Source organism: Camelus bactrianus, chromosome 2, assembly GCF_048773025.1.
Source record: "Camelus bactrianus isolate YW-2024 breed Bactrian camel chromosome 2, ASM4877302v1, whole genome shotgun sequence".
NCBI lineage: Eukaryota > Metazoa > Chordata > Mammalia > Artiodactyla > Camelidae > Camelus > Camelus bactrianus.
In genome coordinates this window covers 133,493,325-133,520,728 of record NC_133540.1, presented here as the reverse complement: position 1 = coordinate 133,520,728, position 27,404 = coordinate 133,493,325, and the positions used below count along the sequence as shown (strand labels likewise).

The 27,404-nt window shown below is 57.5% G+C and overlaps 1 protein-coding gene across 25 annotated transcripts in view; it reads left to right on the top strand.

The window, feature by feature from the left end:
* The window catches only part of ABLIM2 (actin binding LIM protein family member 2), a 139,614-nt gene that overhangs the window by 105,521 nt on the left and 6,689 nt on the right, over window positions 1-27,404 (top strand). For 8 of the 25 annotated variants that reach the window (XM_074350936.1, XM_074350983.1, XM_074350929.1 and 5 more), the window contains 7 exons: window positions 2,096-2,215; window positions 3,199-3,251; window positions 3,744-3,885; window positions 13,947-14,008; window positions 19,731-19,785; window positions 21,151-21,272; window positions 21,363-21,443. In XM_074350936.1, the coding sequence (XP_074207037.1) occupies window positions 2,096-2,215; window positions 3,199-3,251; window positions 3,744-3,885; window positions 13,947-14,008; window positions 19,731-19,785; window positions 21,151-21,272; window positions 21,363-21,443 (635 nt within the window). Of the gene's footprint in view, window positions 1-2,095; window positions 2,216-2,459; window positions 2,635-3,198; window positions 3,252-3,743; window positions 3,903-13,946; window positions 14,009-15,563; window positions 19,786-21,150; window positions 21,277-21,362; window positions 21,444-27,404 lie in introns of those variants that run through there. The other 17 variants (XM_074351016.1, XM_074350974.1, XM_074350946.1 and 14 more) reach the window with 8 other exon arrangements.

Below are 27,404 nucleotides of genomic sequence, written 5' to 3'. Positions count from 1 at the left end.
GCAAAAGGAATTGAGTGGGAAATAAGGAGGAAGGGGCGAGGAAGGGGAGGAAGGATCACATCCCGCCGGGAAAAGACGTGGCAAAACAGCAGAGGGCGGGCGCGGGTGCCTCCCACCACCTGCTGGACGTCCAGCCACGACCGGGGTGCTTTTGGTCTCTTTTGAACGGTCCTGAGTGGCTCGCGGTGTTGAACCCAGGACCCTTTGAGGCAGACAGGACTCCAGCCACAGCCATGCCCCTGCCAGCTCCGACGCCCTCGCGGACCCGGCTCCTCCTCTGGAGCAGGGATCCGGCTTTGAGGGGCTCCAGGGGAGGCCCTGGGATGCTCGACACAGGGCAGAACATTCCTCTCAACGGAGGGAGGCTGGCCCGGTTTTCAGACCATTTAAAATGAATTCAAGAGGAAAAAGTAATGCCGCCCCCAGATTTCCCAGGAAGCTGACTGTCCAGCTACGGGGACAGATGTCTTGTTTCACTTGTAAGCAAGCACGTGGGAGCCATCCGAAGGCCATGTGCGTGGGAGGAGTGGCCCAGGAGGCAGGGGTGGCGGCCGTCCCCTCCCACACCCACCTTTGCAGACAGAGGGGGGCTCCCTCCCTCCCTCCCGCCCTCCCACCTCCCGGGGCCGCCCACCCAAACCAGACAGCAGAGGCAGCCCGTGCAGCGTGTACTCTAAGCTCCGTTTTTGGTCCCTGTTGTAACATGGGGATTCATCTCGTCTTGTGTGTCTCTCTGGGATTCCTTGGGTGCGGGGTTGAGGCTCATTTTGGCTTTGGGATGGGAGGACAGGGAAGACAGGCTGACTCCATATCCAGAGAGAAAATCAGAGACCTTCCACTCTCATTGGGGTGCTTCCCCCAAAGACTCACTGAGGGCTGCAGGGAGCAGGACGTCAGCCTTTCCCCAAAGGGCGCTTGCGGCAGACTCACCCCAGGGCTCAGAAGGACCTGCTTGTGGGCCAGGGAAGACGCTCTCAGTCCGACTTTTCCGGGGGTCCTGGATTGACCTGTCTTTTCCTGGCTCCCTGAAACACATGCTCCAAATCAGCAAGGCAGCCTCTTGTTTCGTCCTAATATTTTAGACCTGTAAGCTGAGTTCCTCATCATGTTGCAGCCTCACATGTTAGCCCGGGCGAGCCTCACAGCGTGGAGTGGTTGGGAGTGGGTGGTGTTTGCCCATTTTACAGACCAGGAAACCGAGGCTCAGTGCCGTGAAGGAAGCAGCCCGCAAGTAACACCAAGTGCCAGATCCTTCTCTCTGCCTAGCCGAGCTCCTGCTTCTCAAGAGAGTCCCTGGTGTGTTTTGCAGGCTGGCAGACCTGGGCTCTGGAAAGCCCTTGTTTTAAGTCTGGTTACCTTGTGCCCACCTGGCAAAGCTGGTGACGTTTGCAGAGAACACTTGCTAAATCCTGGTGGGATATCCCCTCTGCCAGAGGTGCGGCCCCTTCTAAGCCCTGAGGTAGCTTTACAGCGGAGCTTGTGTGGCCCAACGCACTCCCCACGGCTGTGTGCAGTCCTCAGACGCGGCATGGCCACTGGGCCCTGTGGCCTGAGCTCCTGGGGTTTCACATCCCAAAACGCCCTTCGGTTAGAGGCTGCTGATTTGCTTTTGCACGTGCAAGTTACCCCAAGTGTGGCGGTCCCTTCGGGGGCCTCTGAGGTGTCCAGGGACGCGGCTCGCTCACCTTCACCAGCAGCCCGCGCTGGGGGCCCTCCCGGACGTGGCAGCGGCGACGCTCTCAGAACGCCAAGCAGCCACTGGCCTGGCTGTCCCTGGGGCCGTGACTCTCGCGGCTGCTGTGTAGCCAGACACTTGGCTCCGCTGCCTGGCGATGGCCGTTGTCCCGGCGACGGGAGAGCCCACGTCGACGGGCGTGCGTCCACCTCTGCGCTCCCTGCCCCTCTGCCTCTCCATCACTGTAACCCCTCTCGCGGCTGGCCATCAATTTGCCTCCGCCAGGGGAGACAGCAGGGGTTTTATTTTCATATTGAAAACCACTGTCTCTCCTGGGAGGAGGAGGAGCAGTAGCAGTCGGGAGGAAAGAAATGTCAGTGTGTCTAGAGCAGTCTTCAATTGTGGCCTTATCTTGTCAAGGTCCGGTAGCCCAATCCCCAATTTCCAAGCTCTCGGGCCTGATGTCAGTCTTGTCCTTGGTGGTGCACAAGGCAGGGGGCTCCAAAACGCTAGAAGGTCCCAGCCCTGCACAGGCGGCAGGTAAGGAGTCCACCCCAGCACGTCCTTACTGCGGCCTCGGTCCGTGGCAGGTGGCGAAGGACTGGGGCTTTCCTTTCCATTGCTCCATGCATGGGGCCGGTGAGTCAGCCCGGGTGCACGGGCTGGGTCTCTACATGCCGGACTGGATGCTGAGAACTGTCTGCATGCCCTCGTGTGATTAACTTTCTCCTGCTTGGTTGAGATAACGTCAGCCCAGCTGGGTGACTCCCCTCCCCCAAAACAGGCCAGTGGAGAACACAGACACCTCTTCACTCAGCTCCAGATAGGCTGCTGCACAGAGGATGGTGTTGCTTGGTTCCACTGAGCTCATCTCTGGTTGTGCATTGCACCCTCTTCACTGCTCTTCGTGGAATTCTTCCAGCGGCATGACTTGCTCCCCGTTTTGTGTTTTGTGGGAAGTGAGTTGGGGCAGACAGAGGAAGGACTTTGAAGTCAGATTGCCAGGGTTCAAATGTCCGCCCCTGCCACCCGCGGATCCTTGATCTTGAGAAAGGCACGTGGTCTCTCTGATCTGAGAAATGGGTTGTTGTGTGGGGATAAGCAGCAATGTCCATGCAGCGCCCAGATGAGACTGACCCAGCAGGGGCTGGACAACTGGGAACTTCTGTTACTTTAAACTTGACACGTGCAAAGTGGGTTCTGTAAAATGCCAGGTGGGCGCATCTAAGAACAGGACGCGATTTCCCCAGGTCGGGGCTTGGCTGGAATTGTAATTAGACATCACTTCACACACCTGCTCTGATCTAAGCCCATCCTGTGCAGGCACCCAGCCCTCCGCAGGCAGCATTCCTGCCAGAACCTTCTCCAGCTGGCCCTGTCCCTCAGCCCTTAAAAGGACGAGGGCTGGCCCCTGTTTTTTTGATGAGCTTCCATTTCTGAGCATGACTGTGCCGTGGGAACTGTGACACAGACACCCGGAATCAGTGGCGTGCTGTCTTGACCAATTAATTCTTCCCTTCCAGCTGCGAGGCGGTCAGATGGGGAGGATGGAGGTTTTGACCCAGATAACAGGAAGGTAATGCAGGAGCTGATGGGGTGGGAACGGCCTCGTTCAGAAGCCTCAGGCTCCCCCTCCTCGGTTCTGTTCCTTGAGGGTCCCATGAAGCCACATGGAACAGGGACCAAATTTAAGAAGAGGTCCCAGCAGCCTCCTTCCTACGCTTACGATTAGCACATCTGCTACGAAGTCCCTGTTATGTGCCGGGTTAACGTGGTCGTGGTTTTGTAAATGAGGAGACTTCTTGAAAGACAGGAAACCAGATCACAGTGCGGGAATTAGGATTCGGCCCACGGGCCGAGCCTGCCTGCCCTGGCTCAGGGACTAAGGCCCCCTTTGCTTGTCTTTAAGGAAGGAGGGTGGGTGTGAGGATAGCCCAAGGCTGGCTCTCTCCAAGTGAAACCATCTGGGCCCCTGACCACCCAGTGCCTCAGTTTCCTCATCTGTAAAATGGGGCAGTGCCCTTGCAGGGGACCTGGAAATTCACGTGACTTTTTTTCCTTCTCTCAGCAGAAGACCAGCTGGCTGATTCTCAAGGGAGACACAGACACTCGGACTAACTCTCCAGACCTGGACAGCCAGTCTCTGTCCCACAGTAGTGGGACTGATAGAGGCCCTCTCCAAATGACGCAAGGGGACAACTTTTACTCACGTGAGTGGTTCTTTTGAGCAAGGAGCTGTCAGTGTGGCACCAAAGGGCTTGGCAGAAAAGGGGCCCGCCACTTCAAACCAGTCCCTCCAGACCTAAGCCTGGTTCGTTAAAAATTCTGAGAGCAAACCGGAGGACAGAAGGGCAGACTGGTGGGGAGCAGACGCTTAGTCGTGTGCTGGCCCCCCTCGTATGGACATCCCTTAGACTGCGCCAGTGGGTCTCCCAGAGCTTTCCAGAATTGGCAAGAGGGTAGGAGACCAAATCAGGCTCCTGGGCTCTTTCGGGAAAAAGGCCTCCCGGCTGCCAGGCTGGACGCTGAGGGCCCATTTCCCTCCAGAGAGGACAGGAGCATGGTCCAGGCGGGCAAGTCCAGACTCGGAGTCGAGAACAGCACTGTCCCATCTCTTACGCTCATCTTGCACATGGGACGGGGAGCCGGGACCTTGTATCCTCGGGGGGTCATGAGTCTGAGCAGGCGTGCTCACCAGACATAGGGTGAGATTCCTGGTAACAGTCTTCACGTCCAGAGGCCGTCACTCGCCCAGCGAGAATGACAGCTAGCTGGGTCTAACGCACGGAATCGTTTGCGGCCGTGGCCTTGGGGCCCAGGCGGGCCGTGTGGGCAAAGGGGAGGCTTAGCTTGGAAGCCGAGGCCGGGAGCAGATGGGCATGGGAGAAACCAGAGGAAAGGCACTGGCTGTGCGATGAGACAGACCCGAGTTCAAACCCTAGCCCGCCATTGACTGGCCACCTGACCACGGGCAGGGCCTCGGTTCCACCTGTTTGCCTGGCAGGTGGTTAGAGACCCGAGGGAGGCACCACGTGTGCAGCCGGCTCTGTGCCTGCCCCGTAGTAGGTGCTCAGCAAACCCTCCGTCTTCCATCGCCATCACCATCCTCATGCTGTGAACTGTCTCACCAATGAGGGTGCAGGGGTTCTGGCGAGGAGCGGAGTGAGGAGGCTGGGAGATTACCACTCGTTAAAGAAGAAGTCTGAACAAAGAAAGGATGTGTTGTCTTTTGCATGAGCTTCGTAAGCAGATGCCCACGCGCCCCTGTGCCCTAGCCCGCCTGGGCTGCATCTCTCTAGGTGGGACCGCAGAGCCAGCTCCCAGGGCTGACGTCACCACGGGAAGGCCACGCCAGGGAGTCCCCCAGCGGGACTCGTCCAGGTGGCCCTGTAGTCCTCCTGGGGCAGGTCTGGAAGGGCCATGGCAGGCTGCCCGTCCCTCCAGCGGCAGGGCTGGTCACGGGAGAACCGATGGGCAGACCCCAACCCAGCAGGGGCAGCAGGTCCTCCCGCTCAGCTGTGCCTGGTCATGCAGGACTTGCATGTGGGCCCTGGCCACTGGCCTTGGCCATAGGCCCCACTGCTTTGTGCTCCATTTTAACTCACGGCAATTGTGTTTGCAAGGCGCAGCGCTCCTGCTGCACCAGCCCCCCTGGCACCCCCCACACCTGGAGGGCACCAAGGCATCAGCCCCGAGGGCCTGAGGGTGCTCAAGAAAGGACTCTGGGGGTCTGTGGTGGTCTGACGCTAGAGCTTCAGTCCTTCCCTTGCCGGTGCTGGGCGGGCCTGCATCTGCAAGGCTGATGGCCACCACCTCCCCTAGTCTGTCCTCGGAGGGCAGCTGCTGCCACCCCCTACTCCGGGGAGTCCCATGTACCTTCACAGCCGGCTCGTGGCTGTGGCCAAGGGAGGTGGGGGCACCACGTGGGGAGAAGCCTGGGCAGGAGATGGGCCGCCCCATGGGGACCTCCCTGTGCCACTGACCTGCTGTGTGACCGTTGCTTCCTCCTCCGCACCTGCGGGGCGAGGTGCCCTGCAGTCGTCCTAGGCATCCCCCAGGCTGTGGCCCTGCCAGGCCTGAGGCTGCACAGCTCTTTGCTTGGCCGGTCACACGCCTGCCAGGTCTGTATGTCAGCTCCATTCCTTGCCATTGCGTCCCCATCACAGGCTGCACGTGTGACCGCAGGTGGGAACCGGCTCTTCCCGTCCCCCGTGCGCCCGGGGCTGCAGGATTCCGGGTGCCCGTGCTGGGAGTCATGCTCTAACTGGGGCGGTTCCTCCGTGGTACAAACAGCCTGTGTGCTGTGTCCTCCTCCTTCACGGATGTGAGCTCAGGATGACATGATTATAGATCTGTCACCCCTTCCCTGCCATTGCTGTTCTGTCAGCTCCTCCAGGTGGGAAACCCCATCTAACCATCGCAATGATCCCTTTCTATCTGATGATATGGCCTGATTTCCTGATGTGCATGGAAGTAGCAGCGAGGACCCAAGCTACTGTCCGTGCATAGATCAGGCAAGCCTTGCTGTCTGCCAACTTCTTGAGGGTTATCCAGAAACAGGTTATCCACCTTCTTTTCTGGGGTTCCTTCGGATCTCACCAAGTAGCCCCCAATCCATCAACACCAGTTTCATTTGCCTACAACCGGTGTCAAACAGAGCATTTGCACGTAGCAAGGCACACCTGTGTCCCTGGGACATCCATCTGTAGCGCGCCCAGGAAGGTAGGATTGTGACACTCTACACAGTGGGTGCTCAGTAAATGTTTGTTGAATTGAGATGCGTTAAATTCAACGGGTATTTATTGAGCCCTCACTCTGTGCCAGACGCTGTGTGGGGCGCCAAGGGGGGTACCGAGAAGACAAGGGCAGTGCCTGCCCTGGAGAAGCACGCAGGGAGCTGGGAGAGGCAGAGACACCGCTGGGGGCAAGCCCGCACAGCCGGCTGCCGCCACCAGGGTCCTCTGTGGGCTCCCCAGGGCCAGGCCCACCCTCATCCCACTCATGACCCCATCAGCACATCTCACCTGGGACTAAATTCATCATTCAGTCATTCATCCGTCCTTTCACCAAACATGCATTGAGCACCTACTATGTGCTGGACACAGGGCTAGGCAGCAGAGAGGAGGTGGTGAATACGTCCCGGTCCCCAGGCCCCAGCAGGAAAGCAGACAATGGAGCAGCTATGACCAAGCGGTGTGACATGCCTCTCCACCACGGCAGTGGTTCTCAGCCAGCACTGCCAACCCCTCCAAAGGAGGTCTCACTGAAGTACATGTTTCATCATAGACTCTGTTGTCTGCCTGGGGCAGTAACGAACCTGATTTCTGCACAGGAAAGGGATGGTATTGATTTTCTGTTGGAAGAAGAGTCTTGAGCCTTATAGGGTGAGATTCACTGCCCCTAGAAGAACACAAGGTCACGTGGGCCCCCTCCCCTGGCCCAGACCCCGTAGACGGTCCTGCTACTGCTCTGGTCCCACCTCCCTAACCCTTCAAGTCTGTCCTCTCTCTTGAGGTCCCCAAGATCCCCCTCCAGGGAGTCAGAGGCAGCTCAGTGGAAGACACAGCCCCAGGCCGGCTGGAGACCCTTCCCCAAGGACGCGGTTGTCCCTAGAGAGGACCCTACACTTCTGCAGGGAATAAGGCCCTGCTGAAATCCCAGCACATGAGAGGATTCAGGGTGGGCCTGAAGATTGGGGTGGGGACAGCTGTGCGTTAGAAACGAAGGCAGCACAGACGGGTGGTCCAGTGTGGGCCACTGCCCCACCCTGCCTGTGGCTTTGCCACTGTGTGTCACCTGCCGTGTGTCCGTCCCCGTGGAGGCCCATGCTTGATGGGACGAGCTTGTCTTCGTGGGCCGCCCACCCTGCCCAGGCCCGAGATCGCTTCCTGGGTGCCTCACAGGGCACATCGGCGTGATGGTTGGGAGACGGCGCCTCCGTTCCACTTTTCTTCCCCTGCTCGCGGGAAGAAAGTGGGCTGGGGTCTTGGATGGAAATGGCTTTCCCCATCCCCCGTGAGTCCTCTGGAGCTCCCAGGCGAGAAAAAATCATTCTCACATGTCTTCGTCCATGGTTGAAAGAAAGAGGGACCTGATTTGCTATCCGCCAATCCCATGAGAATTTTGGGAGGGGGACACATGCTCAGGTGGGCATTGTGACCTGAGGACCCCAGGGGTAGGGTCGCACTGACAGGACGTCAGTCCACACCCTCATTTTAGGACAGGCAGAGAGGGCCAGAGACAGGGTGGGGTCCTCGGCTCCCGGGTGGGCCTGAGGTCCTGGGGGTAGGTGTCCTGAGAGCCAGGCCCTCCCCCAGGCGTGTGCCTGGGCCGCGGTACTGTCTCAAAAGAGTCTAACGCCCAAAGTGTGGGCGGTGGGGGGGGGGGGCGCAGTGTGGGAGCCCCAGGGGAGCCGCCAGGGATGGGGAACGCCAGGGTGGGGGTAGTCAGGGGAGTCGGGAGGGGAGGCCTGCGGGAACCGGAGGGCTTGGCTCGGGCCACCCGGCGTCCAGCAGATGGTAGGAGGTCACCTGGTGCAGAGACTCCTGGGGAGGGAACGGTCGGTGGGTCTGTCTGTGAAGACCTGGCCTCCAGCTGGACAGACAGAGTGCCCTCTGCCCCTTGCTTGTGTTTGGTGCCAGCAGGAGCGGTGGGGGCTCCAGACATCAGGGAGGGGCCTTGGCCCAGGAGAAGTCGCTGTTGGCCCCTCAGTGGTAGAGACACCCCCGGGTGCAAGAGGGGCGCCCTGGGGTAGAGCTGCGGCCCTTCCCTGGGGGCTTACTGGGACTCTGCTTCTAGCAAAGTCCCTGCGGCCCCTGTACTGGGCAGGTTTGCCCCCCAGCCCAGGGACTGGACAGGGTACGGCCTCTGATCTGTGGCAGAGGCACAGGCTGTGAGCGAGACCCTCTGGTGTCCATGGGAAGGAGCCCGTGGCTCAGGTCGCACCTCTCAGGGCCTCCTCTGTCCCCCTCCAGCCCTGCATTGGGTCTTGAGGCTCCCCTCACCCATCTCAAAGCTCTGTCTCCCCTCCCCCGACCCCGGCAGGGAGCATCTCACCTATAACCCTTTACATCCTTTCTCCCGTCGACCATTAGCCACTGGGGAGCAGGGTCCAGTGGGGCGCCCCCATACCTCCCCTGTGCATGCAGCAGCCTCCCAGAGAGTGCCCGCGGGGCGCTGGGTGCCCCGGTCTTCCCTGAGCAGAGCCTTCCTTCGTGGGACCCAGCGCGGTGGCGGGGTGGGGGAGACCAGGGTGACTGTGGCAAACATGAGGCAGTGACAGTGCACATGAGACCACGTGGAGGGTCAGCAGAGAGGGCTAGACCCAGGTGCTGGCCCGCCCGGGGTGGGATCCTAGCCTCTCACTTGCTGTGTGACCTTGGTACAAGAGCAAGCTTCTCTGAGTTTGGAATCAACTTCTCTGAAAACAGGGATGAACCGTCCTCCTGGCAGGAAGCATCTGGGCTTTGGGGCTCAAATGTAGGCCTGGCGTCCTGTGGCTTGAGACCTGGGTCGGGGGGGCGGGGGGGGGCGCTCACAGCAGAGCAAGTCAAGTCCACAAGCCTAGCCCTGGGGAGCCTTCAGTGGGCCCCTCTCACTTGCTTCTGAAGCGTGAAGCTCGGACAGCCCAGGGGGCCTCCTGTTCGTGGCTCCTTGGGGCTGAAGGAACCCCTCCTTCCTCAGACTGGAATGCTGAGGCCCAGAGAAGGAGCCCAGACTTACACAGGGCCAGGCAGCTGCAAAGCTACGTGTCCACGCACCAGGGAGCTGAAAGCCGGTCACGGCGCTGGTGAAACTGCCACGGAGCTGCCCGGGGAGGGCGCCCTGGATGTCCGCAGAGCCTCCTGGGTGCGTGATGAGCCTTGTGTCTCAGGCTGCACCTGGAACAGTCATCCACTCATCTGCGAGGGGCCTCTGCTCGCACATCCGGTGGTTACTCTAACCTCTGACAAGCCAGCCCAGAAAAGGGACAGACCCAAGGAGACCATGCTCAGGGTCCCAGGAGTGGTTCCAGCAGAATGCTGAGGGCAAATTTGCCACAGTGGGCTTCCTGGAGCAGGTGACAGGGGTGAGGCTGAGCTTGGACACGGGGCGTGGGCAGGTGTCCAGAGCTAACAGGGCCTGATAATCCTCAGGTCAAGAGTACCCAGCTGCCACCCGTCCCAGGACCAGCACATCCACCTTCCCCCTCTATGCTGTCTCTCCCTCTGATACACACACGTGGCACACACTCTTAAGGCCAGCCAATGCCACCTGCCAGGCAGGTCTCCAGAAGACCCCACACCTGCAAAGCCTCAGCAGGGCGGACGGAGCTGCTGGAGCACAAGGGCTTACGAGGTCCCAAAGCTGGAGTCCCGGGCACTTGGCTTTTCCTCTTCATGAGTAACTGTTTGACCTGATACTTAATTTCACTAGGTCTCAGCTTCCTCACCTGGAGAATGGGCTCATGTGTAATGCCTTGGCTTGTGAGGGTCAAGTAAAATCTCTGGATATGTGAAGGGACTTTCTAAACAGGACCTCTCAACCCCGGCTGCACATGGGATGGCCAGGACCTCTGAAGTCTACTGAGAGTTGGTCCCATCCCTAGAGAGACCAATTCTAAGGGCACTCAAGAGCACCCTAGTGATGAGGTGGCAGAGACGCCTCTCTCCCTGCTCATCCCCACTCAGTACAACTGAAAAACCTGGAACAATGTGGCAGACAACCACAGAACTCCGAAGGGTGGAGAGAGGAAGCTAGACTGGCCAGGGACCTGGGGCTGAAGGAGAAACGCAGGACTTGTGTCTTCTATCTGCCATGCAGTGGACAAGGTGACCAGGCAGATGACTACCCTCCCTGGCACCCAGCACCCTGGAAAATAGGCCCAGGGACACACTTTCCATCCATGGCCAGTGTCTCCTACCTCTGGGCACAGAGCAACCAGGGAAGCACATTTTGCCCCCAGGGTGTTCCCAGCAATACCAGGTGGACTCAGCAGAGTCACAAGAGCACTTTGACGAGCAATTCTGAAAGCTAAATTGTCATCGGAGCCACAGCCCATAATAAGCCCGGCCCCCATGTTACTCCTAAACAGAACGACAGCTGCTCACATGGAAGACTTAATGAGGATCTGGAGCTTCCCAACGTGATGTCCAAATGTCCAGGGTACGGTGGGAAATCACTCATCACACCGAGAACCATGCTGACAAGTATCTGAATGAGAAATGAGAAAAGGCAATCAACACATACTAACACAGAAGAGAATCAGACACTGGAATTTTCCAAGATGTTGGATTTTTAAGGCAGTCGTCACAAAAATACATCAACAAACAATTACCAGCACTCTTGAAACAATTGAGAAAGGAAAAAGAAAATCTCACAGAAGAAATACACTTCATAAAAAGGAATCAAATGGAAAGCATGGAACTGAAAAATAAAATAGCCAGAGGTTAAAAATTCACTGGATGGCTTCAGCAACAGAACAGCAGAATATGACAGAGGAATCATCGAACTTGAAGATAGAACAACAGAAATTGTCCAATCTAAACAGCAGAGAGAAAATAGTAAAAAAAAAAAAAAAAAAAAAAGAAAGAAAGGAAGAGAAGAAAAGAAAAGAAAAGAAAAACGAACAGAGCCTCAGAGACCTGTGGGACAACACTTGTAACTGGAGTCCCAGAAGGAAGAGAACGGATCTGAAAAATGTTCAAAGACATAATGACTGGAAACTTATCAAATTTGGCAAAGGACATAAACCTATAGGCTCACGAAACTGACTGAACCCCAAGTGGGATAAGCCCAAAGTAACCCACACAAAACCCACCATAACTAAACTTATCAAAAATAAAGACATAAACAAATACTCTTGAGAGCAGCCCGGGAGAAAAGACATAATACGATGTTCCCTGCAGGCGACACCGATGCAAATGATGGCCGACTTCTCCCCAGAACCCACAGGGGGCAGAGGACGGTGACATGGTGTTTTTCACATGCAGAGAGACAGTTGCTGAATTCTACATTGGGTGAATTTTCCACTCATTCAATGAGTAGAAAATTCAGATGTTCTCAGACAAAGGAAAACTAAGAGAAGTTTTTGCTGGCAGATGTGCTTCGCTGAAGAAAGGTCTCTGAACGGAAATGAAGTGATGAGAAGGTTTGGAAACTCAGAAAGGAAGAACAGCGAAAGGGAAAAATCAGGGTCAACATGACAGACCGTCCTTCTCTTTGTGAGTTTCTTATGTCATGTTTGATGATTGAAGGAAAAATTGTAACACCTGATGCAGGAGCTCAAGGCAGGAGGAGGAAAAGAGCTGAGACAATCAGAGCTGACCAGTCAGGGAGCTGTGTGGCAGTGAGGTCTCCGCGCTCCGGGTGAGTGTGAGGCCCTGGGACCCAACAGTCTGAGCACGCGGCATTCTAGAAGCTGTCCAGGTGACGGCCGTGCACCCGGGGCAGAACCGCTGTTAAGACCTGGTAAGGCTGAAAGCGAGGGCACAGCTGTGCCTGGAGCTCTGAGGCCGTGGCTCTCGAGCCCTCGTGTACGGCAGGGTGCCCTGGAGCGCCTGGGAGTCACAGCCCGCTGGGCCCCAGCCCTGGAGCTCTGAGCCCGCCGGTCTGGGGGGCCGGAGGCGTGGCCTGTCTAGCAAGTTCCCGGCCGAGGCTTGTGCTGCTCGTGGGAGCCCCCGCTGTGACAACCCCGGCTCCAGCATCGCTGGCTGATCAGAGTTCCTGTGTGTCAGTGGAGGGTCCCGCAGATCCTCACCCTGACGGCCTCACATCCCTGAGTGTGCTGGGCTCAGTGTGTTAGACTAGGAAGCTGGCTAAGTCAGGAGCCCCCGTCTTGCGTCCCAGGGCTGGGTGACCTTGGGCAGGTCCCCCTGCGTCCCTGGGCCTCACCTCCCCTTCTGTGAGACGGGGGAGCTGGTGGGGTCGCCTGCCTGGAGGAGCCCAGGGCGACGGGAGGAGCAAGGGGGGCCCGGCAGGCCCGGCCCCGAGCGCCTTGTCCAGCTGCTGTCTCTCTAGCTCGCGTCTGTTTCATGTGTCAGAGTTCACGGAGATTTCCTGTGATGAGGGGGCCCCTCTGTTGTAAAAGGCTCTTCCTGACCCCCGTTGGGAACCTCCCCGCCGGCCACCCAGGGCAAACAAGTGCCCGAGGCAGGGCCCCAGCGGAGGCCCTCCCTCCGGTGTGGCCTGTGCAGGTGTCTTCCGTGTCCTCGCTGAGCTCGTGAGGACCGCCCCCCAGATGGAAGGCGCCTGGCTCAGTCAGCACCCTTTGCTCAGAAGCAAGCCTTCCTGGAGCGGGTGGGTGGGCGGGCGGGCGGCTCTGTGCACAGCGCCCGCCTCACCTTTGGAGGCTCGGTCCTCGGTCCTGTGTCCTATACACACACGTGGCCTTGTGAACACAGAGGAATGAGACCCGCTGCCCCTCGGAGCCGTCTCGGCGGCTCCCAGGGCCAGCGCTGTGGGCTGGCGCCTGAGCTGCTGGGGCCCCCTGCTCTTTACCGGCCCCCAGGCCACAGGAGGACAGCTAGTTCAGGCACGGGGACAGGCCTCCTCGGGGTGCTTCCCCCCCGCCGGGGGGGCGTCGCCTGCCCCTTCAGGGGGGCCAGACTCTGCCACTTGTCCTCCTCTCCAGGATGCATCCCACACTCACCTCTGAGCCAGGAGCACCCCCTGCTCTCCGGGCGTGGCACCGAAGAAGTTCATGGGCGGTCTCAAAGCCCGGGGCCATCCCCAGGGCAGCCAGGGACGTGAGCAGTAGAGGTGGACCCGGTGTGAGATTCCCTCGGGGAGTCCAGGGCCCCGTGTCTCAGACCTGCACTTTTTACTGGGAGAAAAACTAGACATTAGGATTTTACTGTGAAATCCCCCCGATGCAAACAGGTCAAGAGTTTTGAAAAATAGAGCAGTTTCCCGGCCACCTCTGGTGGGGCTGGCCTCGGCCTCTGGCACAGCCCTGCCTGCGCGGGACTCCTTCCTCACTCTGTCCCCAGCTCTCCCCGTCTGCTGGGTGACCTGGTGACATGACGCCATGGCCCGAGGCTGCCGGAGGACACGGGTGCCTCCCAAGGCCAGGTCAGGCTCCTTGGTGGTCCTGGTGTCATGGGTGGGCTCAGGGACGTCACCCCCTTCCTGGCTCATCCTCAGTCAGCGCCCTGGGGTCAGAGGTCTCAGATGAGGCAGGGGTGCTCTTCCGGGCGTCACCCGCCTGCCCTGCTGGCCTGGGCAAGCCCCCGTCCGGCGCCTGGCCGAGCCTGGCTGCGTGCGTGACGGAGCTGTGCTGTGTCTGTTTCAGGGTTCCCCTATTCCAAGTCTGACCCTGTCCCTGGACATGGCAAGAATGGCTTGGACCACCGGGTAGGTACTTGACCCCACCCTGCTCACCCTCCCCGGCTCGTGCATACTAACATCACCTTGAGCCTAGCGTGGTTCCCGCAGCTTCATGGCCACGCAGCCAGGAGGAGGGGCCCCAGGGACTCGCTGCTCCAGCCAGGGCCAGGCCACAACCCAGCAACACCCCTTCCTCCCCTCTGCTCCCAGCCGCCAGCCCCCAGGGAGACCTCAGTGTGAGGGGGCTGGGGTGGTGGGGTCCCCCAGAGGAATCAGACCCTCCGTAAGGCCCTCCTAAGCATTCTTCTTCTGAGACCTCGAGTCTAATAAGGACCTTAAAAGATGGGGATGTTCCGTGAGCAATGTGAGCCCAGGGTCTTTTCCTGGAATTCCCCTGCCCCGCTCTCAGCTCCGTCATCACCACTGATGGTGTCCCAGCACTGTGACTGTCCCCGGAGCCACCCCGAGGAGATGGCTTTCTCTGCCTGCTCCCAGCAGAAGGCTGCTTTGACCTTCTCTCCAGCTCCCCAAATCTCAGGACATGAGAATTCAATTCAGACATTCTGGTGCTGACTTGTCCCCCACATCTGGGCCTTCATGATGTCTGTCCCTCTTCCCACAGCTCTGCTAGGTCCCCAGTGAGGGCCCCTGGGGGGCAGGCATGATGGCACCAACCCCCCACACATAGAGCCCCTGGAGACTTGCCACCACTGTGGCAGCCTCTTCCCAGTCAGAGGAAGTCTGTCCACAAACCAAAGCAATTCACCCCCCAAGAGAAGCCACTCAAGTTTCTGTCCCCCTGTGTTGCCTTGGGGCAGTTATGGTGATGGGTGTCTAACGTGGGGGACAGTGTCCCCTCGGGCAGAACTCGAATCCAGGGTGCAGGCCACCAGCACATCCAAGAGCAGGCACCTGAGGGCTTTTGTCCGTCTCCCTCGGGCTCCGTGGGACCGCTGCCGTGTCAGTCCCTGGCCCCGCGCCTCTGCGTGGTTTGCGCCTTGTGACCCCGCCCACCCCACTAACTGTGCCCCCCGTTTGTTCTGGAATGGCCGAGTCGGAGTGCGCATGTAGCATGCTTCCCTGAATTCCCTTCTAAGGATTTCCCCACCCCTCACCTTCCAGGGAAAGCGGGGGCAGGAGAAAGTAGGACCCACGTCCCCAGGGCACCCACAGCCCCACGGAGTGTAGACCTCTCAGCTCAGCATGCAGGTCCTGAGGGCAGAGGGGGCCCGTCAGAGGGCCCTGTGCTCGCCTGGTACCGCTGTGCTCTGGCTCGGGGGCTGTGTGCACTGAGGACACAGTCTGGGCCACGTCCACACCGAGGTGCACCGCCCCCCAGGCCAGGTCCTGGGGTTTCTCTCAAAATGTGAAAGACGATTAAGAGAATGATTCAGCTGAGAGATGCAAAGGCTCGCGCCTTCCGTGATGGGGTCGTGCAGCCTCTTGGTTTACGTGCTGGATGGACATGGGTGGGTGGCTCCCTGCACCTGCAGAGTGGCTGGCAGTCACTCCAGCCGCGAGCGAGTCTGGGAACAGCTGATGCAGGCGCTCAGGCAGGGACACTGTCTTCCTCCCTTTGCAGCCTGGAGAGCCAGACCCCCTGGGAAGGTCTCTCCTGCCAGCCTTGGGGTGGGGAGCCAAGTGTTAGAAGCCTGGGTGACCTTCTAGCCATCCTGGGGAGTCGATCAAGATGGAGTTCGTTGTCCCATGAAGATTTTTAGCTTTTCACGTTGCTTATCTGGGAGATTGGTGAAAATTATAGTTGACTTTTCTTTGGGACTCTTTTTCCTACTAATGTTCTTTTTTTTTAAGAGAAGTTTTTTTTTTTTAATTGAAGCAAAGTCAGTTTAGAACGTTGTGTAGATTTTTGGCGTACAGCACACTTGTTCAGTCATACAAATACATCCGTGCATTCTTCCTCATTATGGGCTGCTATGATACTGAACATAGCTCCCTGAGCTGCACAGTGTAACCTTGCTTATCTATTTTATACGTAGTAGTCAGGATCTGCAAATCTCTCCTGTTTTTTCCTTCACTCTCTGTAAGACTCTTGCGTAGCTTTATGCTTGTCTCTCCCTGGAGGGCTGGACCACTGATGGCCAGGCTGTTAAAGCTCAGCCACGTCAGCACGCGGGCCTTCCCCTGAGGTCCCAAGGGGGACATGTCCACTCACTGACGTCTGTGGCCAGCAGGGCTCCTCCGAGTCACATGTTAAGTTGTTTCTGGGTTTATTTTCACTTTCAGAAAGGATCCGAGGTGAGCTAAATTAAAGGCAGAGAGGCAGTGTGACCAAAAACCCCAGAACACCAAGTCCCAAAGACGGAGAGGATATTTTGTCAGAAGCACACAGAAGAGCACTGGGCGGGAAAACTATCGAAGCTGAGCTGAGCGCCTGACGGCCGGGGCTTAGGGATAGATGTGAGCTGTTGTGTAGTTCTCACTGTCACGTGGAAGGAAGGAAGGAAGGAAGAAGTCGGGAAACTGGGGGAGGCAGAGCTGGGCCTGGCTGCCGTCCTGGGAGGGACTTGCCACAAGCGCCAGCACTGTGTGTCCCAAACCTTGTCAGGGTGTCCTGCTAACGCGCCTGCCGCAGAGCCTGCCGCCTGGTGGATGTTCACACGTCTCTGTGGAATGAACAGGGAAACAGCCACCTACTAAAGGCTCTTCTGGGATGAGAGAGCGCTGGTCCCACGTGTACCACCTGGCCTGCTAGTGAGAGAGTGGCCCCTGTCCACTGACAGATCTCTGTGGTGGTCCCTTGGAAAGAGACTCGTTTTGAAAAACCCTGATGCTAAGTAAGAACAGAATGAACTTTCCTACTAGAAGGCAAAGGCTGTCAGATTAGATCATTTAAGGAAAAAACAGACAAACATGTATCATCCCAAAATAGACACAATTTTTTCCCAGTAGATTGGAAGCCAAAGGAGGGGGAAGACGTGCCAGAAGCACAAGTAGAGAGAAAGCATGAGTGGCGACGCTAATATCAGAGAAGGCGGGAACTGAGGTGAAAGCGAATTAGTAGGATTAGCGGTACAAAGAGGGAACACGGGCTCGTGATGGCACAAGTTACAAAGCAGCTACGGCATTCATGCATTTACACATACCAGGCGGCGTGGCAGTGCCGGAGACCTTGATCGAATGCACGCGTGGCAGGCGATTTGAATATGACTCTTGAAATCAACATGGATCTAGTGAAAGAAAAAATGCAGAGAGCAATGGAATAGTGCAAACAGCAAGTTCAGTCTAGTTGATACATGAAAGAAATTCGTATCTTTTGAATCAGGTTGTCACATGTCCATGAAACATTTATAAAAATGTTTATGTATGTCACTACAAAGAAAAGCTTAACAAGTTTTAAAAGTCTGATGTTTTCCAACTGTAATGCTGGAAAGAACACATGCATTAACCTCAGGCCACCCTGAGTTCAAATCTCAGCTCTGCCACTTACTGGGTGTGTGTTTGGGTAAGTTACTTAAGTTTTCTGAGTCTCTGTTTCCTGGTCTTTAAAAAAAAATTAGCTTTCCCTCTTAAGGATACTCTGAGGTAACATTATGGTTGTGAAATCTTTTCATAAGTTCTATATATAGTGTAGTTCCCAAGTGAACTCTCTACCCCTTCTTACTTCCACGTCAGTGTCTATTGAGTGTAATTGCACCCTCCAATGCGAGCTTTGCAAGGAAAGAACAGTAGTCAGTGGCAAAGGGCCACAATTTATTCTCACTATTAGCAATCCCAGTATGATTTTTGAAAAGTAAAATACATGAGTTAAAATTTTCACAGTTCCATGTATTAGCTGTGTGATCTTGGGTAAGTTACTTAACCTCTCTGAGCTTCAGCCATAAAATGGCAATAATAATGCCCTCCTCCTGAGGTTGCAGGGGAGATTAGTGAATGTGTCTGCTGGTGCTGCCTTTGTGGGGCTTCCCTATCCACTTAGCTCTCCTCCCAGCCCACACATGGAAGCAGTGACCCAAGGCTCCCTTGCACCAAAAAGTTCCTGAAGACCCCACTCTGACTTGGCACTTGGAAGACCAGCAGTAGACTGCTCTCTCCCTGATCTCTACTGACACGGTGCACCCTCTCCACCCAGACGATGCCCTCACCCTCCCTCCATCTTGTCTTAGAGCCTGGCAGGTCAGAGGAAGCTGGTTCTGCTGCTAGGAAGTGAGTTTCCAACTGCCCAAGGTGGCTGTGGGGACCCGGGAGTTTTGACAGCCTGTGATGGAGGACAGTGGACACAAGGGGGCAGCATTTCTCTTTCATATCGCAAACAGGCCAGGTGGACGACGGCTGGTGGGTGGCGGGTTTGCCTTGCTTTATGCAGGAGGTTCCCTAACCAGACAGGTGCACGGGGAGGGTGGGGGAGTGCGTGTCAGTGGCCTGAGAAAATGTCTCCAAAAATTGATCTTGAAAACTCCCAAGGAGAATTGTTCTGGGGGTGAAGGAGGTGCAACGTCCCACCCCCTGCCCTGGGTCCCAGCGCTGGGACTACGCTGAGGCACAGGGGGCACTGGCCAAAGGACTCAGTAATCCAGATAAAATTCTAATGCAATGTTTTTTAAAGCCCGAATTAATGAAAAAATCAATAATGGACAAAGTATCAAAAACGTAAAGTCTGGCTCCAACCCTCCACCTACCCCTCTCCCCACCCTAGTCCCGGCATCTCTGGCCGCAGGTTCCCTATTTAGGATGAAGGGCTTTGGACCCGGTGCTTCCTGAGGCCCCGTCTGCCCCACACTCGCTGGGACTAAGACCAGCTCCTCCTTTATCTCTCATCACAGTATATTTGTGCTGAAAGCCCTTTTCCCTGTAACAAAACCCAAGAGTGACGCATATAATCTCCCCATTAACTGCAGAGCGCTCTGCACTGAAATTTAACCCCTGTACCCAATTTCGGAAACGCTGGCCAAGAGCCCCGACCCCCTCTCAGATGCTGTACCAGGTGGCAGGGATACAGGCACGAATAAAACATTTTTCTCCACTATGGGTAGCGACAAAGCATGACTCAAGGTGCAAACACAGGTGCAATTTTGGATAGGAGAGGGACCCACTAACCTTGCAGGGCTCAGCACCTGCTTTACGGGTTGGGAACCCTCCGTAGAAGTTTGTAGGATGACTTTTTCAGGTGGGCAGGAAGGAAAGAGAATTCCAGACATTAATAGTCCTGATGCACTAAAATGGCAAAGTTTGCTGATGACGCTGTGGACAAGTGAGGGGGGCATCTGAGACGGGTGGTGGGGCTCCCAGGTCCACAGCCCCACAGAGTGCCACCCCCTGAGTGTCACCATCAGTCACAGCCACACTGTGAGTGCTCATGACACTTGGGGTCTGCGCCGGGGACTTTACAGACACCGGCCACCCGAGCACCTGGGGATGGCGCGTCTGGGGGGAGCAGGGGCCCTGTGGAGCGGCTTCAGCACTGTGCCGGGGCCTAGCCTTCATCTGCCTAGTCCAGGCCAGCTGCGGAGCCCAGGGGAGCTGCAGCCCCTGGGAGCTGTCTTCACAGCGGGTAGGAACTCCCTGGACAGGCAGGGCCAGCATAGTGTGGAAGGCGGCAGCAGGCATGTAAGCAAAGCTGCCCGTCAGAAGCCAGCAGCCCGGGGGAGTGCGGCCGTGCACACGGCCCTTCCACGTTGGGCCTCAGCAGGCCCTGGGGGCTGACCCTCCTCCCTGGCCAGGCTGTCGGGACCCCAGCGACCGCCTGCCCCCTGCAACCTGCCCCCTGCCGCCCTCTCTCTTTCTCTTCCAGAATGCCAATCTGGCCCCTTGTGGAGCAGACCTGGATGCCAGCTGGGGCACACGAGGTACAGGAAGCGGGGACCCCGTGGGTCTCTGGCTGGGGCAGGGGTCACTAACATGTTTCTACAAGTCTCATTCTGAAACCTCCCCTCCAAGGCAGCTGGCAGAAGCCTCCAGACGTCGAGGTGTGGGGGAGTCTGGGGGAGCTCACCTCCCTGCCTCTTCCAGCCAAGGGTCCCCCTCCATTCTCACCTTACCTGAGATGCTCCCCCGTCTCCCAGGTCCGGTGCTCCCCGTGTCCCACCCCAGGTGCCTACCTGCCTCCATCCTCCAGCACAGCCGACCCCATCCTGACTTGCTTGTCACTCCGGGTCACCTGGGGAGAGATCTGTGTTTGAATAACTGTCCCACGCCAGGGCCGAGGCCAAGCCAACACCCACTCTTAAATTCCGCGGTGATAAGGGAGGCAGAGCCACAGTGAGAGGCCCGGGGTCTGAGCCAACCCAAGCTGGGCCGGATCCCCCCCAGCCCTGCTCACCATGCGGCCTCCCTGGGCTGCACACCAGCAGGGCTGCCCGCAGGGAGGCTGGTGTTACTAGCGTGACCCGATCACGTGGCAGGTGCCGGCCTGAAGGCTCTGCCAGCCCTGAGCTGCCGGACCCCGCGATGCTCTCTCACTGTTGTCACTGAGAATGGCGGGGGCCAGCTCTCATGGGCTGGTTCACACTGGATGTCAGAGTTGGGGTCGGGGGGTGTCGCAGCCTATTCCCCCTGGCCAAGCAGGTCTCTGGGCTCGGAGCTGGCGCAGCCAGCACCCCACATGCCACGTGGGGACATCCAGGGAACCAGTGTCCGAACCCCACACCAGGGTCTCCCTCCCGAGCCGGGCTTGCGGCCCGGATCCCGAGACACCGGTGTGTGGGCTCTGCGCGCTCATGAGGCCTCTCGTCCGCACGACTTTATTTCTTAACGAGCTTCTGTTAGTCTGGAAGAAAAACTTTTTTAAAAGCTAGCGTGCAGAGCTCTGTGTTTAAAAGGAGGAGCTAAAGGGTTAAGAAGGTAAGACAGTAAGAGGCTGGGGGCTTGGACCCCAGCGAGGCTGCCAGTCTCCACAGGGGGGCGGTGGGAAACCAAGACAGCCCGGACCACCGGGGAAACAGCATCGCAGCCGGGAACACACAGGGCCACGTCCGGCTCCCAGTCTGGCCTCCAGCCTCCTGACCATGCCTCCTGCTCCTGGCTTCCCGCCGGAGACCCTCAGAGCCCAGCCCCGCCGAGGATTAGGGTCCCTTGCAGGCTGCTGTGGGAATCGGGGACGGCATGGCCCGGCCGACCGCAGGGCGGGGGCTGCAGGGTGGGGCTGCGTCCACCGTCAGGACAGTTCCTGCGCATTCTAACCCGGCCCGTGTGGTCTCCGCTCTCTCTTACAGAATACAAGGTAAGAGGGCCGCCAGGCCCGCGCCGCCCGCCGCTGCCGCGCCCACCTGCCCAGGGTAACAGTCCCCTTTGTTGTGCTTTCCCCACGAAATGTGTGTGTCAGATGCAGGCGCAAGTAGGTACCTCTCCGTTGGCCTCGGGCTCAGCCCCCGTCCCGGCACCCGCTCGCTTCCCGGCGTGAGCCCGTGCCTCCTTCTCCCCGCAGATCTACCCCTATGACGCCCTCATCGTCACCAACCGGATTCGCGTGAAGCTGCCCAAGGACGTGGACCGGACGAGGCTGGAGGTGAGGGGGCCCCTGGGGTGAAGGGTCACTTCTGCCGAGCAAGTCTCTGCTGCGGCCTCGCCCACGGGGTGCACACCCATCGCCCGTGATGTCCCCGCGGGGACCGCGCGGGGCTCGGAGTCGAGGACCCGCGTGGTTTCAAAGGCTGGAGAACATGGTTATGTGCCCATCAAAGATGGCTTTGCAAAGAGGATCACAGCTGCTTGCTGTTGGGGGCAGGAAGCCTTCGTAACGAGGCCGAACGTGGCGATGTTCGCCTGAGCACTGACATTGAGAACACCGGCACGGTTGTGTTAGCGGATAGAGGGACCCCTAAATTAGGAGGCCCACCAAAGTGTGGGTTCTTGCCTGCTGGCTGGAAAGAATTCACAGCTGAGGCAGAGGGACAGGGCGAGACTGCTTTTATTTCTTATAAGAGGAAAAGGAAGGAAAGAGCTCGAGCAGGGAGAAGGGAAGAAAAAACACCTGGGCGAGGAAGAGGTGCCGGAGAGGGGAGCCGGCGGCCAAGCGGGCGGCAGGGACGGCTCCAGCCCGGGTCAGGCCACGTGGACTTCATGAGCGGCTTCCACCCTCACGTCCTCGTTCCGGGTGTGACGCAGCCAATCAGCCGTTGCTCAGATGTTTTAGTTCTTGTGTAGGCTTTTCCGGCTGCTGTCAGGGCAATTGTCAGCTGTCACAGTGCTGGTGGGCGCGTCACTCAGTGTGCTGATGTGTTACGGTGAGCGCATGACGAGGTTCGAGGTCCCCTGGGAGTCGGATCCTCTGCCATCTGGGACTGTGTAGGTTCTAGCCAGTTCTTGTTCCTTCTCTGCAGCTGCCTCCTGAGCCTTAGATGAGGGTCACTGGTTTCTAGTTGAGGGAGGGGCAGGGGTATGATCCTGGGGGCAACAGCCTTGGTCACAAAAGGGAAAGTTGGTTTTAATTAGAATGCTTGCCATCTGGTGGACCCCGCATCTGCCCAAAAATCGTCTCCAGAGACTCTGTTCAGCCGTGAAGGTTTTAAAGGGAAGTAAATATTCTCAATCGTTGGGTTAGGTGGCCAGAGTCCTTGCCATCCCCCAGGGCCTGCAGGTTTGTCCCATCAGCTGCTCGGGCCTGCTCTTCTCTGACGCAAGTGATGCAGGAAACTGGATGTGGGGCGTGAGCAGGGCCGTGTCCCAGGCCTTGGCTGAGCCCCTGGGGCGTGCCCGCCAGGTGTGGGGCCTTGGCTTCGCGCAGGAAAGAATTGAAGCACGAGCCACCGCTGAGTGAAGGTAGGTTAATTTAGAGAGATACATACTGCACAGAGTGTAAGGCCAGAGAAAGGCCAGGAAAGAGGTGCGGGAATCGGGTGCTCAGGTTAGAGTCAAAGTAGGCACACACTCCATAGACAGAGTGCGGGCGTCTCCAAAGGGGAGGCAGAGCGCCAAGGGCCGCTCGGCGTGGTGGTGTCACTTTTTATGGGCTTGGTAGCTGCACAAGCCTACAGGTGGGACCCTTCCAACTGCTATGGGGAAGGGACTGGGAGTCCCAGGAATTGGGCCACCGCCCATTCTTTGGCCTTTTTGGGTGAGCCTTGGGGCTGTCATGGCGCCTGCGGGCATGTTATTTGATCCCGCTGTTACAATGAGCACATAATGAAGCTCAAGGTCTACTAGGAGTCAACCCTCTTAATCCTCCAGGCCAACTGGGAGGTGAATCTTCCAGCATTTTTGTGTTAAATTGCTGTCATTCCTTGAGTGGCTGCCCTGCCCCCTTCCCTCCTGTCTCTTCAAGACCGGGCAGGCCTGGAAGAACCCCCATCTCAGACAGGCCAGCAAGGCTCCGGAGCCCTGATCTCCACCCTTTAAGACCAGGGTATTAACATCCACTGGGAGAGTGGCTGTGCACACGGGGGACAGGGACGCGGACAGGGACGCCGTTATGGCTGCAGCCCCGGGGACAGGCTTGTCCGTCTTGATCCTTTCTGCTGCAATGATAGGAACCTGACCCAAGGTGGTTTAAGCAAAAAGGGAATTGCTAGCTCCTGCGACTGATGGGTCCCTGCAGGTGGGGCTTGACCAAGTCTCCAGACCCGGATTCTTTCCTTCCGTCTCTTGACTGCCTCTGCGTGTGTGTTGGCCTCACTGACGGGCCAACTTTCACCTCACCTCCTCTAGGCTCAAAGTGTGCAAGGGCTGGCTCTCAGGAGCCCCAGCCAACACCTCACCTCCACCTCTGGCTGGGTGATCTGACCAGCCCTGAATCAACCAACCTGACCCAAGGACCACGACGCCCCTGCTGGCCAGGTCCAGCCACATCCGGCCCCTGCCCCAGAGCTACGGGAGAGCTGAGACCACCTGAGCTGAGTGGACCTAAGGGGGCTCCCAGAGGGCCTCTGGGACCTGGAGTCTGGAGACAGGGACAAGGGTGCTGGGCTCACACAGGCAGCAGGGGTCCAGCTGCAGGGAGGGGTGGGGCTGAGGCCAGGGAGCCCACAGATGCCACAGGCAGGCAGTACAGTCTACCAGCCGAGACTTGGAGTCCCTGGGGGCATGTGGGGCATTGTGCTGGGCAAAGGACCACAGAGCCAAATGACCCCAGGGCCTTTGCTCAGGAGGCTAGTCACTTAGTGGTACATTTGGACCTCACTCCGGAGAAAAGGAAGGATGGGGGTGGAAATGTTCTGACCTGTGAGGACAAGTGTGGATGGTGCTGGGGGCTAGGGGTGGGGCAGCAGGGCGGGGCAGGGAAGCTGTGGTGGGAGCCTAGGCGAGCCCCTGGAGAGCTCCGAGCACAGGAGCACACAGAACAGGCCTGGAGTCAACCTTAGGGGTGCCCGCCACGTGGTTTGAAAGACAGGGCCCTGGGCAGCCCTGACTGGACCTCATGCGCGATAATCCCTGCTTTCTCTGCTGGGGACGTGAGCTTTGGTTCCTGCTGAAGCTGAGTCCTGATTAATTGTGTGGTCATATCCCGCTGCTGTAAAACGGGGTGCTCCCGCGGCTGGGGCTCACAGACCAGGAGCTGCCCGGAGGACTCGCATTTGTTGTGCATGAGTGTTCCTTGAGCCTGAGTGCCCTGGGGGCTCCCGGCTCTCCCCACCGGTGCCTGCTACTCCTGACACCACAGTGGCCTGGAGGCCACGAATCCTTTGGGACTGGCTCCTCCCCTCTTGGGACAGGGGTGCACTTGAACTGACTCCCATTCCCTACCTTTTATTTTGCTCTAATGCAGAATGAAATTGCAAAACATCAAGTGATTAATATATGTAAATGTTTCTCTTAAAAAAAAAACCTCTGGGTAATGGGTTTAATCGCCCAAATCTCCAAGAACACACCCAAGGGTGCGTCTGTCTGTAATCATCCTCTTCCTGATCTAAGCCAAGTCAGGAGGCAGATTGGAAGTGTTACCACAAACAGGGCCACATCCCACATCCTTCAGGGCTTGGAGCTGGGTTGTGAGCCAGAAGGGAGGGGCTCGGGAGGGGCCGCATCCCAGCAGGAGAGGAAGGGACACTGATGTTTTCATTTCAGGGGAGAGAGCTTTATTTTTAATATAAAAACAATTCATCACTCTTGTAAAAATCCAGAAAAATACCAAGAGGAACATAAACATCACATGGAATTCCCCCCAGAGTCATAACTCCTGCCATGTCTGCAGGCGGCCGGACGTGCCTCCGGAAGTCTCTTTTCCACAGATACCCAGAGACCACGGAATTCTGTGTGGGATAAGTGGGCTCACGCTGTTTATGCAGTGTGACATCTGCTTTTTTCTTTTGAATTTGATGTGAGCATTTTCCATGGCAATTAATGTGGATCTTCACATCCTTCTGGATGGCTGCGTGGCGGTCTCATGTCTTGTTCGGCACAGGGGAGGGTCCGAAAGGCCAGGCTGTGGAGTGGCAGGCCGTTGGCCGGGACTCAGTCACCTGGCAAAGGTGTGGGTCCGCCGTGTGCCCAGTAAGAGGAGAGGAAGGATGTGAGTGCACAGCTGGCGGTGCCCAGCACTCCTCTATCTGGTGGGTTCCTGGAAAGAAGACCACTCCGTCGAATGGTCAAGCCTCGTGTTCCACCCTTACCGCGTGTGCTTGTGGATGTGGCAAAGTGTATATGTGCCAGGCACTGAGCCAGGCCCTGGGGACGTACAGTGAGCAAAAACCAGCGTGAGCTCTGCTCTCACAGACTGTCTGATGGGGAGCAGGCATCAATCAACTGATTACCCAAGTGAGTGTGTAAAATTATACCCGGGGTTAGGGCTTTAAAGGATAGGGACGTGGGCCTGTGAGCATTTAAAAGGGGGTAACAGTTAACTGGGTGCAGTATGTTGCCTGCACATGTGTGTGTGTGTGTGTGTGTGTGTTTGTACACTTGCACATAAGGTGAGGGATGCCAAGTAGGAAGAGAATTCCAGGAAGCACGTGCAGCACGTGCAAAGGTCCTGGGGCAGGAGGCAGCATAGGCTGTTTGAGGAGAAACTGGAAGGAGGCTGTGGCTGTGATTGGGCAGGTGATGGACAGGGAGGTGGGGCCAGGCTTTGTAGGGCCCTGGGCCACGTTAAGCAGTTTTGTTTCTAGCCTAAAAGTGATGGCTTTTAAGTTGAGGGACTCTGTGATTATGTTTGTAATTAAAACAATGCTAATGCTGCATCATGAAGCCTGAAGTGGCTGCATGGATGCAGGGAGACTGTTTCAGAGGCAATTGGGTTGTCCCGGCCAGACATGATGGCATCTTGGAAAAAGTGGTGGCAGTGCAGGGGTGAGAAGTGGTTGATTCAGTCCGTATTCGGGAGGTCCAGATGGCAGGACTTGGTGATGGAAGGTGTGTTGCGCTGAGGGGCAGGGACACACCTGGCGTGACTCCAGGGTGGCAGGATGGGGTGATGGGTAAGTGATGATCACTTGATGCAGCAAGATTAACCCAGATTCTAATGATTGACATTCTGTCCTACGACGCACGGACGAGGGAATTCAGCACGCTTAGCCTGGCAAAGTGAAAGGCTCCATGTAGGCACCTGGTGGCACATGGTAGATACACCACTGAGGGCACAGCAGAGGCTGGCAGCCTGCCTGTCTCCATCCTGAGTTCCCTCCGCTCACTGTCGGGGTGGTGGTAGGTGGCGGCTGATGACTTGATGGCCGCAGCATCCTTTGTGCACTGATATGGCTGGCAGTATTTTTCATTCACACAGACATAAGCATTTATTAAGACGTTTAATTTAAGGAATTGGCTGCCATAATCATGGGGCTAGCAAGCATGAAATCTGCAGGGCAGGCTGAAAGCTCGGCAGGAGTTGACGCTTGGAGGCAGAAATTCTCCTTCCCCGGGAAGCCTCAGTGTTTGCTCCTGGAGTGGGTGAGGCCCACCTCACTGCAGAGGGTAAACTTCACGTCAAGTCAAGCTGCCTGTAGGGGTGACCACATCTACCTTCACAGCAACCCCTGGCCTAGTGTTTAGCCCAACAGCTGGGCTCCAAGACCTGGCCATGCTGACACGACCAGAGAGCAAAGGCTGACGGGTGAACAGGTGGACAAGGGGTGTCTGTCGGCCCGAGGCCTGGGGGCCACGTCCAGGGGAGTGGCCCAAGGTCCTCTCTGACTGCTCGGCAGAGGCAGGGCTAACGGGCAGTGGAGCTGCAGTTTCTGGAGCCCGCCTCCGCCAGACCCTGAGGCTAAGTGCACACCTGAGTTTGCTCAAGCAGAAAAAGCCCAGGTTGTAGGAATGTGCCTGGAAACCAAGGCAGTTAAAGACGCTCTCCTTTGTTTAGACTCATCCAACCGGTCTGATGAGAACCTGGTAGACTGATGGTGATGGATGGGTGGGTGTGTCTGAGAGCTGGATCTGCCCCCGCACCCAGGACTTTAGGGCCTCTGAGGTGAGACCCAGCACCGAAAAGGAGCAGTCCTCAAAGGCCAAGTGGCAGGCAGGGATTTCGGGGGGGAGGGAGGAGGGGGCCACAGCGGAGAGTAGGGCAGGCCAGTGGAGTCGGCCAACGTGGAAGGAG